At 35.1% G+C, this 16,285-nt stretch overlaps 1 protein-coding gene across 2 annotated transcripts in view; it reads right to left on the bottom strand.

Moving 5' to 3' along the window:
* cntln (centlein, centrosomal protein) overlaps positions 1 to 16,285 on the bottom strand; it is a 108,772-nt gene that overhangs the window by 29,944 nt on the left and 62,543 nt on the right. The window contains exons 13-14 of one of the 2 annotated variants that reach the window (XM_016495034.1): positions 11,504 to 11,589; positions 4,448 to 4,545 (exon numbers count right to left, since the gene is read on the bottom strand). In XM_016495034.1, coding sequence (XP_016350520.1) covers positions 4,448 to 4,545; positions 11,504 to 11,589 — 184 coding nt within the window. The remainder of the gene's footprint in view (positions 1 to 4,447; positions 4,546 to 11,503; positions 11,590 to 16,285) is intronic. The other variant, XM_016495041.1, reaches the window with a different exon arrangement.

Genomic DNA, 16,285 nt, shown 5'->3' with positions numbered 1-16,285 from the left:
CCCCTCCCACAACTCCATCAAAAATTATTTCATTTATAACGCGTTTGCAGGAGCACATAAACAGCAGTCTGCCCCTGTGGGTTATTAAGTTTAACATGGTGCTTGTCATTCGGTAATAAAGGCGATGACAGCCCCCATTACACGACCATATGGCAGCTGCTGGCACCGCTCACAATGCCATCATCTGCTCCAAATTATTCTACAAACCATTTCATTCCTCTGCTCAGAATGTTCCCTCAGTCCTCACCAGCCCCTCCAGCAAGAACCAAGCTAAATGTTGCTTTAGGGGAAGTCAAGTGCTTCTGAATAGAGTGTGAGCTTGATTTGCTCAGGCTAAATACTAATGACAAATGATTTGCTTGTGTTAAATGAATGAAGTGCCCGCTGTCAAATACCAGCAGAGCTAGCAAATGCAAACAGAGCAGTTTGAATTTAGTTTTATTCAAATGAGTCTTAAGGGTGTTTTGTTGTGCTGTTGAGGGCTTAAATGAGCGATCCATTTTACAGGAAGACAGGTGGCTTTTACCGCTGTTTTAATTTACTACATTCTACATTACTTTTTTTTTTCTGAGCACACCCATTGTTATAAACTGTTATTTTGCATGACCTCTATCCAGTTTTAGACCAATGAGCTCTGCATGTGATCTACTTGCATTAGTTTTGAATAGTTATGTACTGAAATAAAATTCTTGCCCAAAATCAAAACCAACAGCACGGGACACAAATCAAAACCAAAATTTTAAATTAGACTTTAAAATCTCTAAACATTTCTAAATATTACTTCTTTTTTTTATTGCACTTGTTCCTCCTTCAGGTGGCATTACTACATTACCAACAACATTCAACAATATCTACAGATGTATAAATTTACTTTTGGCCAATATACACATATTTTTATATGGAGAGATTTTTGTTGCATTATTCCAAATAAATAGATTATGATTATTATATTTATGAAATAAATGTAAACAGATTAACAAAAAATAAACATATTCACAAATAAATACAATGAGATACACAAATAAATCTTACAAAAAAATTAGATTTTTAAATTTTTTTTTAACAATCATTAAATTCAAAAATAAATAAAAATGAGATTTGCAAATTAAAAACATATTCACAAATATTCATCTTTTTATGTCACAAACACAACTTTGCTTGCCATTCATTTGTGAATCGCATCCTGTACATTTTTAGATCGCTGCACGCATTTGTGGATTGCTTCCTGTGCATTTGTGAATGGCTTTTTGTGCACATGTGGATTGCTGCACACTTCTGTGGATTTTGAAACATTTCTAGTGACTAGATGGGCTGACAAATCCACAAACGCATAGACTCCACCCACAGTCTACTCAAGCCAATCAGATAGCAGCCACACTTCACTGACCAGTCATAGCACATTCTCGCTATAACCAATCACTTTTTGCTTTACAATCATGGCGGGAACAGATTAATTTACTCGCACCCCTGAAAGGAACTGCATTCTATGGACACTTTGTTCAAACTGAACTGAAGTGCTGTTTGTGTCATTAATAAATCCTACTTGGCTTCTTTATATTTTCATCAGGATCAGCGAATGAGAATAAACTCAGTATTATACACACATGATGATCTTTCACAGATCCCGAGCATGATCAGTAACACCCTTGCGACGTATCCAAAGCAACCAGAACCCATTATAATGAGTGATACTGTCTACGATGAAGGACAACACGATGAAGGACAAATATTCGCACATTCACTTTGATGTGTCCAGTTGCAGTTACAGCTGTTTCAGCGCAGCGACAGCGAACAGGGTTGACACGGCGTAAGACATGACACAATGACACACATATATCAAATATGGGCCCAAATGTCCACATAGGTACCAGCCTCAGCACTTTTTTTATTGCAATTGTTCCTCCTTCAGGTGTCATTACTACATTACCAACAACTTTCAATAATATTTTAAAATACTGCACAACACTACCGATGTATAAATTCAGATAACTGCCACACTTCGCTGACCAGTCGTATCTTCGCTATAACCAATCACAATTTGATTTACAATCAGGGCAGGAACAGATTTATTTACTCGCACATATAATGACACATATAATATCAAATATGGACCCAGATGACAACATGGGTACCAGCCTCAGCATCACTACAGCGTGTACTGGGTATTTGTGTGTGGCCAATGTATATATATAAAAAAAAAAAAAAAATTAAAAAAAAAACCTTGCATTTACTTTGGATACTGTAATGTAACTTTTACTATTAAAACTAGTAAGTATGATTCATATGAAATATTGTTTGTGTGATCAAGTGTTTTAACCAATGAATATCTCTTGTCTTACATTTAGCCTATATGCATTTATATTCGACACCTTTAAACACATTTAAAAAGAACCCATGTATATTTTTTCTCTCCAAACATTTTGTAATACTTTTAATTAATGTTTAAAAACGTAATTTATAATGCTTTATACAGTAGATCGCTAGAACCACACTGATGAGGTTGAGTCCAGTTATGTATTAGTGAGTTACTTACTGACACTTTTTGGTCCATCTTGAATAACATGACGCTTCTATGAACGCGTCTACAGTATATCCAGTATGTAAAGTGCTGTTCTCTGGCTTTTTCAAATGCACGTAAAATGTAATACTGTGGCTTGGCGATACACGGTCTAATGGTCTAACAAAATCCAATTTTAAACATCTTTTACTGTACCAATTTTTATTGCCCTTATTTTTCCTATTTGAGCCAATGCAGATGAATTAAGTTATTTCAGGGCGAGATCGCCCTGATTGTAAAGAAATGTTTCGGTAAAGCATTGGTTATAGTGAGAACATGCTACGATTGGTCAGCGAGTGGCTGTTATCTGATTGGCTTGTGTAGACAGTGGGTGGAGTCCACGTCTTTGTGGATTTGTCAGCATGCGCTTGCTTCCGCTTCATGTAAACAACGCATGCGCATGAGGGTGAGTAATTAATGACAGAATTTTCATTTTTTGGGTGATCTAACCCTTTAAAGTTAATCTATACATTTTTAGCACTTTCAACAAAACAACAATTGTTTACATGTACACTACTGGTCAAAAGTTTGGGATCAGAACGATTTTTTATGTTTTTTACAGGAGTTTCTTATGCTCATCAAGGCTGCAAATATTATGATGATGTAAAATAATGTTTTTCTATTTTAATATACATTAAAATCTAATTTATTCCTGTGATGTAAAGCTGAATTTTCAGCATCATTACTCCAGTCTTCAGTGTCACATGATCCTTCAGAAATAATTCTAATATGCTGATTTATTAGCAGTGCTGGAAACTGTTGTGCTGCTTAACATTTTTTTGGAACCTGTGATACTTTTTTTCAGGATTCTTTGATGAATAAAAAGTTAAAAAGAAGAGCATTTATTTAAAATAGAAATCTTTTCTAACAATATACACTACAGTTCAAAAGTTTGGGGTCAGTAAATTTGTATTCTTTCTTTTTTTGAAATAAATTAAAACTTGTATTCAGCAAGGATGTTAAATTGTTAAGAAGTGATAGCAAATATTTATATTGTTAGAAAAGATTTCTATTTTAAATAAATGCTCTTCTTTTTAACTTTTTATTCATCAAAGAATCCTGAAAAAAGTATCACAGTTTCCAAAAAAATATTTGGCAGCACAACTGTTGCCAACATTGATAATTCTAATAAATCAGCATATTAGAATGATTTCTTAAGGATCATGTGACACTTTATAGTAATGGCTGATGAAAATTCAGCTTTGCATCACAGAAATAAATGATAAATTTTACATATTTTTATAATATTTTAAAGGATATTAAAATAGAAACCATCATTTTATATTGTAATAACATTTTGCAAGACTACTGTTTTTTTTCTGTATTTTGATTAAATAAATGCAGCCTTGATGAGCATAAGAGACTTCTTTAAAAAACATTACAAGTCTTACTGATCCCAAAGTTTTGACTGGTAGTGTATACTAGTTAATATAAACAAACATTAATTAACAATGAACATAGATAACCTAGATTAATAAATGCTAAAAAAAATAGTTCATTAATTTGCCTACATGCATAGCTATAATTGAGTGGGTTTTTACATAGTCGAGCAACAGTATTCACCTGTCTATATGACAATGTATATTTTGAACATATGAAAGATTAATTGGACATCACACATCACATCTGTCTTTCGGAATAAAAATTATTACTTTAGTTTAAATTAGTTGACATTACTGTTAAAAAGTTTAAATTAGTGTTCATGATACTTGTGTATTAATGTTATCAACCTGATTTTTTTTGTAAAGTGTTACCATTTACTTTTTATGCATTTAATGTCTGGTAATAGTCTGTGGCTCTGAGCATGATGTAAGGAACTGTGACCTTACATTATTATTCTTCACAAAATGTAGCTATTCATATAAAGGCTGAACAGCCAACGACTGGTACCTTTTTAAAAGTCTGTTCCACTCTTCTGGCGGTTGTCTTGATGGGGGTGCTGCTCCTCCTGACCTCGTCCTCCGGCACTTCCCGAAACAGAAGCTCTGCTGAAGGAATAAAAACCCATACTGTCACCTGACAGCCACTTTCCCTATTCAAATCAATTATCATTAATGACACATAATTTCTTGTCTTTTTAAAGGTCTATTCAACTGATTGAGCTCATAAAGAGGCCTTTAATGAACAGACTAAGAAAAGGGACTTGTAACCACAAATCAAAACCTTCTGACCTGAAGCAATCTTGCAGGTTATTTTAGAGTAATACAAATAAATTTTAAGGGTAACTGTCAATGTATGATGGAGTTTGTGTTTTTGACTTCATGGCAGGAACTTTGCTGCTATGCTTATTTAAAAAGGGGAAAATAAACACATTTGGAGAGCAGAACTTTCTGCTGCCTTGGGTTAATACAAGTTTCATGGTGAATGTGGATGCTCATTTGTCGAATGAACATGTTGTGAAATATTTACAAATGTTTTTTTTTCTGAGCTGACCTTTGGACAGTAAGAAGCAAGGCTGAAATTCTAGTGAGTCACAGACCTGTCTTTCTCTGTAGCCTCATGCACACACCACACACTTGCAAAAAAACAAAACAAAAAAAACAACACAACTATTCACATGTGCATGCACACACACGCATGCTCTTATTTGAGCATGATCACACCACAGAAAATTTAAGGGACCATTACCTGTTCATACTGTGCTGCTAACATCGGAAATAACATGTAAAAAAATATATAATTTAATAAAATATATATTTTTATTATTATTATAATTATTTTGAATAGTGTACATTTCTATGGTCAAGCTGTGTTCCATCTCATGGCACTTCTGCACTCTGAGAACTAAAGCTCAACATAAGTCTTCGGCTTCACAGTGGCTCACTATTTTCACTGCAAAATTTTGCAATGTGCAGAAATACAAAAATAGAAACAATCACTCAAGTTTTAAACACTGAATGTTCTCTTTTAAACAATGATTTTACAGGACTTTTCTAGTTGTCTGTGATTTACTGGATTTTTAAAAGTATTTTACCATTATACCTGATATACTTGTATTTTAGAGCTTGGCGTAACTAGAGAAAAAGAATATTCATTATTAAAATGCCCATGGTGTTATAAGATTTTATTAATTTACAAGTCTTTTTTTTTACAGATTCAAAAATCGCACTTTTACAATGAAGGCCCCGATATACTTCAAGCAAAACAAAGAACTGGTGTGACATTTTGAACAAAATCAGGTCAAAATGAAGTTCGTTTGGAATTTGTTCTGGAAGTTAAAATAGCTTTCCAAAGCAAACTTTCTTTGAAAAGTTCGCTGCAAACACTAGAGATGCGCCGACCGATTCTGAGCCGGTCTGTTTTGACGTCACAAATACGGCGACTGATAATGTATTTATGTCGTGCCAGATGAAGCTCGCGCAGCCTGAGTGAGTGCGAGAGAGACTCGTTCAGAAATCAAAACAAATGAGCGCAACAGCACACACAGAAAGTTATAGATGCATACTACGGTAGTAAAAAAAATAATAAAAGAAATGTATAATATATGATTTAGGTTTGCAACATTGAACGACCAAAATATTTCAACACGATTGCAATGTGATTTTATGCAATAGTAGTTAAATAAACAAGAAGCAAAAATTCAGTGACTTTCATTTTAGACACACTATTGACTGTTTTTGCTCAATTTCGCTGATGAAAATAGTTCCAATCAAAGCCACAGCAGAACTGTTTTGTATCTCCGAGCAACACAGCAGTGTTTCGTTACTGAATGAATCCTTGTTTTGACCGAATCAAGTGAGTCAATGATTCAGTAACCCATTCAAAGACAGTTGTAACTTGCCTCGATTCTGAATGAATCAGTCATTTGAACGAATCTGTTGGATGAAGGACTAAAGGACGCACTCATTCAAACAGTCATTTGCCGCAACCTACTGGTTTGGTTTCATATTTAAAACTATCATTGCATTTCTCCCAACATTTCTTATTTGTGTTAAAAAAATATTAAAACATTAATCTTATAAAATTCTTTATGCATTTGAAATTTCTTGCAGTGGAAAAATTTGAATGATAACAGCTCTACAGTTTCTTATTATTTTAACTAAATTCATTGAAATAATGTAAGAATTTGATGTGAAAGAGGACATTTAATAAGGTTAGTGAAAAACGACAATTTAAGAAACATTGGAAAATGACATTTGCTCAATAAAGCACTAGATAAATAAACGTGACGTGACTTGACTGGAGTGCTAAACTGCAGATCTGGTTTAAACATATCCACATCTCTCTCATCAGATGCTTTCTTAACTGCTGTTTTCTCACCACTGTGATTTTTGTTGTGTGTTTGTTATTAAGAGAAAAGCGTGCAGCACATATTTACATATTCACCCAAACAGCTCTCTCAGCAGCATGGGTGGCGTCGGGATGTTCGCAAACACTATACCACTTAAATGATATTTCCAACTTCTTTTTACCCCTAAATGAAGAACGGAAAAGAACCTTGCCATGAGTATATCGGATAGGCCTTTAGGATACCTCATATATCTGGGTTCATCAAGAAAAAAGGGGGTGAATTAAAATTCTAAACATCTTGATTTGAAAATAATAACAACAGACAGCAAAACGTAGAAAATTGGGTAACACTTTAGTATAGGGACCAATTCTCACTCTTAACTAGTTGCTTATTAGCATGCCTATTATTAACATATTGGCTGTTTATTAGTACTTATAAAGCACATATTCTGCATGACCATATTTTACATCCCTTATCCTACCCAATACCTAAACTTAACAACTACCTTACTAACTACTAATAAGCAGCAAATTAGGAATTTATTGAGGCAGACATAGTTAATGGTTTGTTAATAGCGAGAATTTGACCTTAAAATAAAGTGTGATTGAAAATTACTATACTTGACCATCATTAGGACATGGAGTCCACACTTGAAGATTTGAGCATAAGATTTCTGCAGAATTCTAATTCATTATTCACAAAGTTGCACATCCCCCAACCCTTGAATATTTGTTTATTAAATATTTTGGGTAATCTGACAACACATTAAGCATCCAAGTGTCATACTCTCAGTTCTCCAGACTAAAAAAATTACTAGGATGTAATTTTGATTTAGTAATTTGTAATTTAGGATGAAAGCTAATAAAAAGAAACATTTAACAGCCAAATGACTTTTTATTATAAATTATACTTGTCATATTACAGAATCCTTTGATATAGTCATCCATGATCATATTCTATCCCAACCTAATGTAACAACTTGATTACTTAAATTTGTAAGGGAATTAATTATTATTAATTCATTCAGGTTTTGATAGGACTCGGATCTGAAAATCCGAAGTTCACCTGATTAAACCGATTTCAAATTTGTTATGTTACACTTTAAATCAAGGGTCGTCCAGCGAGCCGTGACCTCAGTATATTTTAACAAATTGACTTGAGGTTTGCTATGTTGTCATCCAGCTGGTCCTGTGTCTGATGCCTCAGTGTTTCAGCAGCCTTAGGTAGGAGGCCATCTGTTGCCACACTTAGCCATGTTTCAAGGTCTTCCCAGTGGCCAATAGAGTCTGTGATACGAGACATGTTTTGGCGTGGTGAGGGAGATCTTAGAACCTAGATTGACACAGACCTTGCAGAGGAGGAAACAAACAAAACAAAACTCACAAGACATCGGGGTTTCTATATGTTGTGAACTGGCTTTTCAGTCCTGATACAAAGAAAGCTTTGTTGACTCCTGATTGAATTAATTCGAAGCCTCATGATGGTGATTCAGTGGCGTATCAGTGTCCTGTTCATGAAATCCCTACACTAATGCATGAAGATCCATAGAGAGAGGCACTGAATGTTACATTTTCACTTCGTCATTGCTAGAAGATGAGCTTATATTTGGAAGAGTTGCAGAAAGTAGGGATGCACCGGTTGACCGGCCATAAATCGGTTTTTTTGTATTTTTTTTGTCCGATTTTTCCGGAAGTGTGCACAGAGTCGCCAGCAGAAGCAATACCACGCAGAGCAAGCGCGCTGTTGGCGATGCACGATGAGATATTGGAAGAAAAATATGAAGTGATTAAGGATACGGGCAGCCGTACAGCACTGGAAATGCAGAGCTACCTGTCTGAGGCACAGATACCAAGAAGCGAACAGCCGTTGGTGTACTGGCACACAAATAAGAGCGCTTTCCTGCACTCGCTGAAGTTGCGCGAGTGTACCTGTCCGCGCCCTGCACAAGCGTAGACAGTGAACGTTTGTTCAGCTCAGCTTCTCACGTGTTGGATGAGAAACGAAACAGACTAACTTGTGACAAAGCTGAAATGCTTCTTTTTGTAAAGAAGAACTCGCAAGCACTTTTGAAAAGCCAGAAGTAAGCGTCAGTTCTGTAGGCTATAGGATGAATATTTTTTATTTTACCTTAAAATTACATTGACTTAATGTGATTTAAAAAGCACCTGCCGTAGTTAACATCTTGGAATAATTTATTTATATAGTTTGGTTTTATTTAGTTTCACTGGTAAAGACCTTTTTTTCTTTACACCAAATTTAAAAACGAAAACAAATGCTGAATGCTGATTAAGTAACATCTTTGTTTGGAGTGTTGAATGTGTTTTGATTGTGTTGTTTGGATTGTGGAACTATGCAGTTGTTGCCTTTAAAATTACATGGTTACAGTTAATGTTTTCATTTAAGGCCAGTTTATAGTTTCAACCCAATTTAAAAACAAAAGCTAAATGCTTTTGTCAGTAGGCCTACCTATGTTTGTATTGAATGTAGCCTACTTACTGCGCAGTTACTGCTGTTAATTTCAGATGGTTACAGTTATTGTTTTCAATAGCCAAAACCCAGTTTAGCCTGTTAAATACCAAATAAACATCTTGTTTATGTGTACTTTTATTCTTTCTTGTTTGTTGCTTGATAAAAAAAATAAAAAATCGGAAATCGGTATCGGAATCGGCCAGTTTGTTTGTAAAAAATCGGTATCGGAATCGGCCATGAAAAATCATGATCGTGCATCACTAGCAGAAAGGCTGTATGGTACTGTACATAGTGTCGTACTAGTCCATAGAAAGGAATACGTGTTTCATAAATTACTTCAAAGCATTCTTATCTTTAAACTAAAAGTTGCTGCTGTGGGCTCTGCTAATATATCTTCCAGTTTGGGGAGAAAATAAAAATCTTCATGTCTAAGTATATTTCACAAAATGTTTTTTTTAGAATACTATTCATTAATTTATTACAACAAAACCCATGGTTCATGATGAAGGAGTCAGCTGTGACCTCAGAAACGGCTAATTAAAAGAATCGGTTCATAATCATTTGTTTACAAATCGGACATCACATCTTATGCTGCACTCATATCCAGCAGGCAAAATGCAAAAGGAATATGGAATAGCCATGTTAGAAAACACTGTTGTGGTAATAAAATTGGTCATTAAAGTAGCTAACACTTCCCAACAACACTGATTTAGGTAGGAATGTTACTAACTTTCTGCCAACTTTTAGAAATGTCCCTACCAAGATTTGGCCAATTTTCCCCAAAGAAGGGTGTCTAGAGATCGCTCTGATGGAGCGTTTGACGGATAGGAATGTACAAGCTCCTTTCTGAGGGCGTGCAAAGAGCCATGTGAATTTGAAATCAATTGGGAATACAGCAAACTGGATTTCCGAAAGCACATCTGGACCCACCTCTCTCAAATTCTCAAGGGTTAATGGTCATGTCATAATTTTATTTCGTGATTTCACTGGAACAGAAAGCGGATGAAAGATGAAAGTGTGTGTCTGTGGCAGCTGCGTGTGGGGAAATGCTCCATACTGAATACTGCTGCCCTGTGTCACCTATGACCCGATTTTGCCACTGACCGAGGAAAGGATAATATTTAATGTAACAAATCTTAAATTGGTAAAAGGAGGATTTAGAGTGAAATAAAAATAGTTTTTGTTATTTGAAAAAAAAAATGGCTGAAATAAAACATAATTATTAGATGAAAAACAAACTCAAAATATTTTAAATGGAAATTCGAAATACTTTTGTGGCAATTCTTTAAAAATAAGTTTAAAGTGATAGTTGACACAAAAATGAAAATTCTGCCATTATTTATTCTCCCTCATGTCTCATGCTGTTCCAAACCTGTAAGACTTTTATTTCTTATGCAGAACACAAAATAAACTATTTTATAGAATGTTGGTAACCAGAGGGAAGAAAAACAAAACAAAAGCATTTACTAAAAATATCTTATTTTTATGATCCACAGAAGAAAGAAAGTCAGGGTTGTAACAATATGAGGGTGAGTCCTACACTATTATTAAAGCTGAAATAAAATCTAAATAGACATCCAAAACTAATAAAAATGACAAAAGCATAACAACATTTCCAAAATTTAAATAAAAATGAAAACTAAAAATGTAAAAATAAAGGATAATTCAAAATATTAATAAATACTATAATAGTATACTAATAAAATAACATTAGTCAACATATTTAATATGATGGGTCAGAGAAATATGCATACAGGATATGAGTCTTGAAATTACATTAAGGAATAATGTTATTTTGCCTATATCATCAGACTTGTTTCCGCAAAAAAATAGTTACTGCTTTAATCATAGATTGAATTTTAAAAATTATAATCTTAAAGGTGTCTCCTGACCAAAGTTCAACCAGAGCACACAGGTGTTAGAATTTTTTCACATTTGCTACCATTTAGTCCCAGAGTGGATACTGGAGTTTCATATTTAAATTCATTCCATAAACCTCAATAGATTGAACAATTTGTGCAGAATAAGGGCCTGGGACTTAGTATTAATAAACCACTTCATTTACTTGGCATTGGTATTAGATGAACTGGAAAGGATCAGTTGCATTCTCCCAAAAGAAAGGATTCAGAATGTTTATAACAGTTTACACAATGGAACAGCTTAACACTCATCAGTTACATTTCATTACATTAAGTAGTGCAAGTGATGCCTTTGAAGTGTGTGTTGGATAGGACAGTGTGTGATACCTTGTGTTTCCTCCTGCTGATGCTCTTGTAGGTCCTGCACTGCAACTCTGTCGAGGGCTGCGTTTAGTTCCTCCTCCAGATTAGCTCTAAACATATCCAACAGCATCCAAATTAGATGGCAGAATTACTACAGTGCCACGTAAAGGTATTTAAATGGACTATGTTATCAATACAACAAGAAAACAACATTTATTTCAATATCAATACCACTTCTGAAATCGTACATACACCTGAGGTATGTATTGATTTAAAGAATAAGCTATTGATGTGTACGGTCTATTCACTGACTACAAACTAAAGCATAATGGAGTTTAATCAGGAAACTCACAAGCCACCTTACAACCGGAATGAGCATGCATGATTGGATTGATCTTGATCAAAAGACAAATTGTGATCGGATGACTGAAACTACTTTTAAAAGATGATCGGTGTGAATTTAGATGCATTTTCATTACTTGCATTCAGGTCTGAACTTAATATGTGATGAGGTTACACGGCAAATCATGTGTTTCACTTTGATAGGCTGGTTTGTGAGTCCTAAAAAAGTAATAAAAACAGCAGACAATGTGCTTTTGCAATTTTCTCACCCAAGTGTATTAACAATATCTAAATATACTGTAGTGTATATCAAATTATTTCATTGGATTACACTTGGAAGAGAGTGCTATGATTTTTTGTTAACTTTTCTTTACTACTGATGCCTATCAACATAGGGTTAGTATAGAAGCGTTAGTCAGAAAACAAAAGAAACACCAGAAATATTTTACAAGTATCCGTTAATGTTTTAAAATTTTTGTGAAAACAGCAGCAGTTTCAGTTAATACAAACTCATGTTATATGCAATTTGCTTGGGCTCTATCCAATCATGCTGGAGACGAGATGCATGAAGCTCTAAACTATCCAAATACAAAATGCATGTTAATGCCAGGTGTAAAGGAGACCATGATGTCACTATGTTACTTGACAACTATGCCTGTTGTTTCTGTGCATGAATTTACCCATTCTGTTAATTTTTATTCTAGGCTGTGAATACAATAAGTTTCTGTCAAAGCGTGTTAAGCTACTGCTTTTGAAACTTCCTCTTTTACCTTTAAAAAGCTTCAACTCTGACACCATCCAAATCTCTCCCCAACTGAGATGGAGATATAAAAAGAAACCCCGCCAATTAAATAGCTCTTAATTCACCAAGAAATCAAAGTGCTAAGTGACAAGAAACATAAAACCCCTGGCTGGGGTGTGAGGATTTCTTTTCACCTAGACTGAGAAGGGATTGGGGGTGGGGTGCAGGGGGATCTGAACAGACAAGTAGCGAATCTAAACCCAATTAAGAACCACCAATTAGCTATATGCGTTCTGGAGACTAATTAAAAGGGGCAAAAAGAGGCACTTTCAAGTTATTATTAGGACCCAAAAAGAAGCCTGCTGAGGATTGGGGTAGGCCCCAGCGAGACATCTGCACCTGAAACACGCACCTAGTTCTCCTCCCATTTGTTCTAGAGCAGCGGTAGAATAACCTCTGCTGAATTGCAGTGGCTTAGCTCATCATAGTGTAACTACTAGCAAAGAACTATGGGTAATACTCCAGTTGTACCACAACAAGGGACTTATGTTTTTTTCCCCCCAAAGAAAAGATCCACTAACAAATTCAGACAGAAATGAACATCAACTCCCTTTTCTAATCACCACATTTCACCTATTTTGACATATAATCTGTGCTTCTAAAATCAACTCCTCGTCGTATAGTTGTGCTAGAGTGCAGCATATATTAGCAGCAGCGCAAGGTGGTTTATTAGCATTCCAGCTGTGGAGATCAGTTGTGGGTCTCTCATGACCCCACCAGTCACTCTATCAAAACAGAGCTACTACAGCTTCTCTTTTCATGTCAACAGCATAGATTTGTTTTTAGTGCTTTTTGTGAGATAGCGTGTGAACTTCTGCTCTATCAATCCCCGCTGCTTTCCAGTCCCAGCTTGTCTTTGAGCAAGTACATCATTTGAATAACAGATGTTTATTAGTATAGGACGGTTAGCAGGCCCCTCTCTAGAGCTTACATTCTTGTTGGATACATTTCGTTATAAATGAAAAACTAAAGTTGAGACGGAAAGAGAAGAATAAGTTTAAAAAAAAAAAACACTGATTGGATGTTCTTTGAATAGAGTACAAGGAAGTAATGATGATACATAGTGAAGGTCCATCAAGTGATTTTTTTATTGATATAGTCACAAGCCTCTGAGCAATAACTAACAACTTATTCCCACACAATCATTTTACAATTATGACAACTACAACCATTTAAACGAGGCCAATGCGAACAGGAAAACAACAACAACAACAGCAAAATCCAAACAAGGTTTAAACAGCTCTTATATTCCATGCAACTAAATACATGTAGCAGCTGGTTGGTAGCCATTATTTGCACTACAGAAAAGACATCATGGTACTGTGCAACATAGCTTGACAGATACTAAGATCAAAACTAATAATGCATCAAGGATCAGAAATATAACTTGGACATATTTTTGAATAATTTAATTTTAGAAATTTGAAGCACAATATTCGGTCCCACTTTATATTAAGTGGCCCTAATACCTGTGTACTTACATAGTAACTAGATGTGTACATAGTATATAACCACAGTGTAAGTACACATTGGTACATAGTATCTACAGCTGTAATGTTTGTGTAACTACACATATGTAACAACCCACTGAATGGTATGTGTAAATACAAATGTGTAACAGGACATTGGTAACAACACTTTTTGGTAATGAAAGTACAAATGTGTAACAGGACTAACAGCACTTTTTGGTAAAGAAAGTGTTACACTTTATATTAAGTAAACAATTCCTATGGATTTACCATGCAATTACTCTGATGTTACACAGCAGTGGCCAGTAAGTTAGGCCTTACATATAAATTGTGGTTGGTGTCCAGAATGTTACACTTTATATTAAGCGGACAGTTCCTGAGGAGTTACCATGTAAGTACACTGGTATTACAGTGGTGCACCAACTCCACCAACTTGAGATCCCTAAACCTACCCATTTCCACCCCGGATCCCATTTCCACCCCTAAACCTACCCATCACCAACCCCTGGATCAAATTGTTCCAATTATTCTTATACATATTGTTGTTACAAAATGTAGTTATATATGTCCTGTTACACATTTGTACTTACACAAACCATTCGAATGGTTGTTACATGTGTGTAGTTACAGAAATATTACAGCTCTAGATACTATGTACCAATGTGTATTTACACTGTGGTTACATACTACGTACACATCAAGTTACTATGTAAGTACACAGGTATTAGGGCCACTTAATATAAAGTGGGACCCAATATTCTAAGAGTACTACTATTTAAAGTTGGCATGAAATGAAAATTGTGAAGAGAAAAAATGTAGGACGGGACTGGATTGGATCGGGAATGACTGGATCAGTGTTGTTTGCTAACTGCTGCATTCTTATGCAAATGACAGGTTGCTGAAAGGGAGAAATTATTGGCCAGCTCTTGCACTGGTGAACACATCATTAGTGAAGTTAATGATCGGAATCAGAACAGATTTAGAGAAATTTAGCATTACATCACTTGCTCACCAATGGATCCTCTGAAATGAATGGGTGCCATCAGAATGAATGTCCAACAGCTGATAAAAGCACAATAATCCACAAGATATCCACACAACTCCAGTTTATCAATGAATGTCTTGTGAGGTAAAAAGCTGTGTTTGTAAGAAACAAATTCATCAAGCCATGTTACTTTTAAACCGTCACTTCTAGGTCCATAATCCATATTTTGGATATGCACCCTACAGTGAAAAAGTCCATCCCCTGTTGTCCTCTCACTTGAAAATCCACAAACATATTTGTTTAGAACTGTTTACATTAATAAATGGTGCTTAATCTGTGCATATTTATCTCCTTTATGATTCAGATGAGATAACTTTTTCACTGTGGAGAAAGCAATATTATGGATTGCTTGTGGATTATTGTAATGTTTTATCAGTTTTTTTAACTCTGTTTCTGACGCACTGCAGAAGATCCACTGGTGAACAAGTGATTTGATGCTAAATGTATTCAAATCTGTTGAAGAAACAAACTCATCTACAGCTTGTATGGCCTGAGGGTAAGTACATTTACAGGAAATTCACCCAATTTACTCACTCAATAGTTAACTCAGTTTTTTCATATGATGCGATTTCAATTTCTCAGTTTTTTCATATGATGCGATTTAAAAATTTCCTTTCTCTTTGGAGTGTTACAAGCTCTTGGTGCATAAAGAAGATCTGTAAAGTTGCAAAGACTAAAGTCTCAAATCCAAAGAGATATTCTTTATAAAAGTTAAGAATCAGCCACACCTACCTAAAACGGCTCGTTCTAACACGCCCCCACATCTCTTGGTCACTATGTGGGAAGATTTGCATAACGCCACCCAAATGTTCACGCAAAGGAAGAAGGCGTAACTTTTATTCTCACTGTAGTATTGTTGCCGCTTTCCGCCATGTCCTGAAGACGCTGTGTGCTTCGTTGTGATAAACACATTTCATTACACCAAATACACCAAATACTGTTCTTTTTAGCAGCATCATATGACCCCTTTAATACCATTATAATGCAAATAAGGCAACATTGTGATTAAGCTTTAGATTACGGTAAATTAATCACATTCAGTGCATATGTAAATTTAGCCAATAATAGTTTTCAATGAAACACTGACAACAGAACAACAGAGAGCAGAATGGAGTTATTAGAGATTAAGGATGTCTACGAAGTATATG

The sequence above is a fragment of the Sinocyclocheilus anshuiensis genome, unplaced genomic scaffold (assembly GCF_001515605.1).
Source record: "Sinocyclocheilus anshuiensis isolate Anshui unplaced genomic scaffold, SAMN03320099.WGS_v1.1 scaffold517, whole genome shotgun sequence".
Lineage (NCBI taxonomy): Eukaryota > Metazoa > Chordata > Actinopteri > Cypriniformes > Cyprinidae > Sinocyclocheilus > Sinocyclocheilus anshuiensis.
This window is presented reverse-complemented; position numbering and strand designations above follow the sequence as displayed.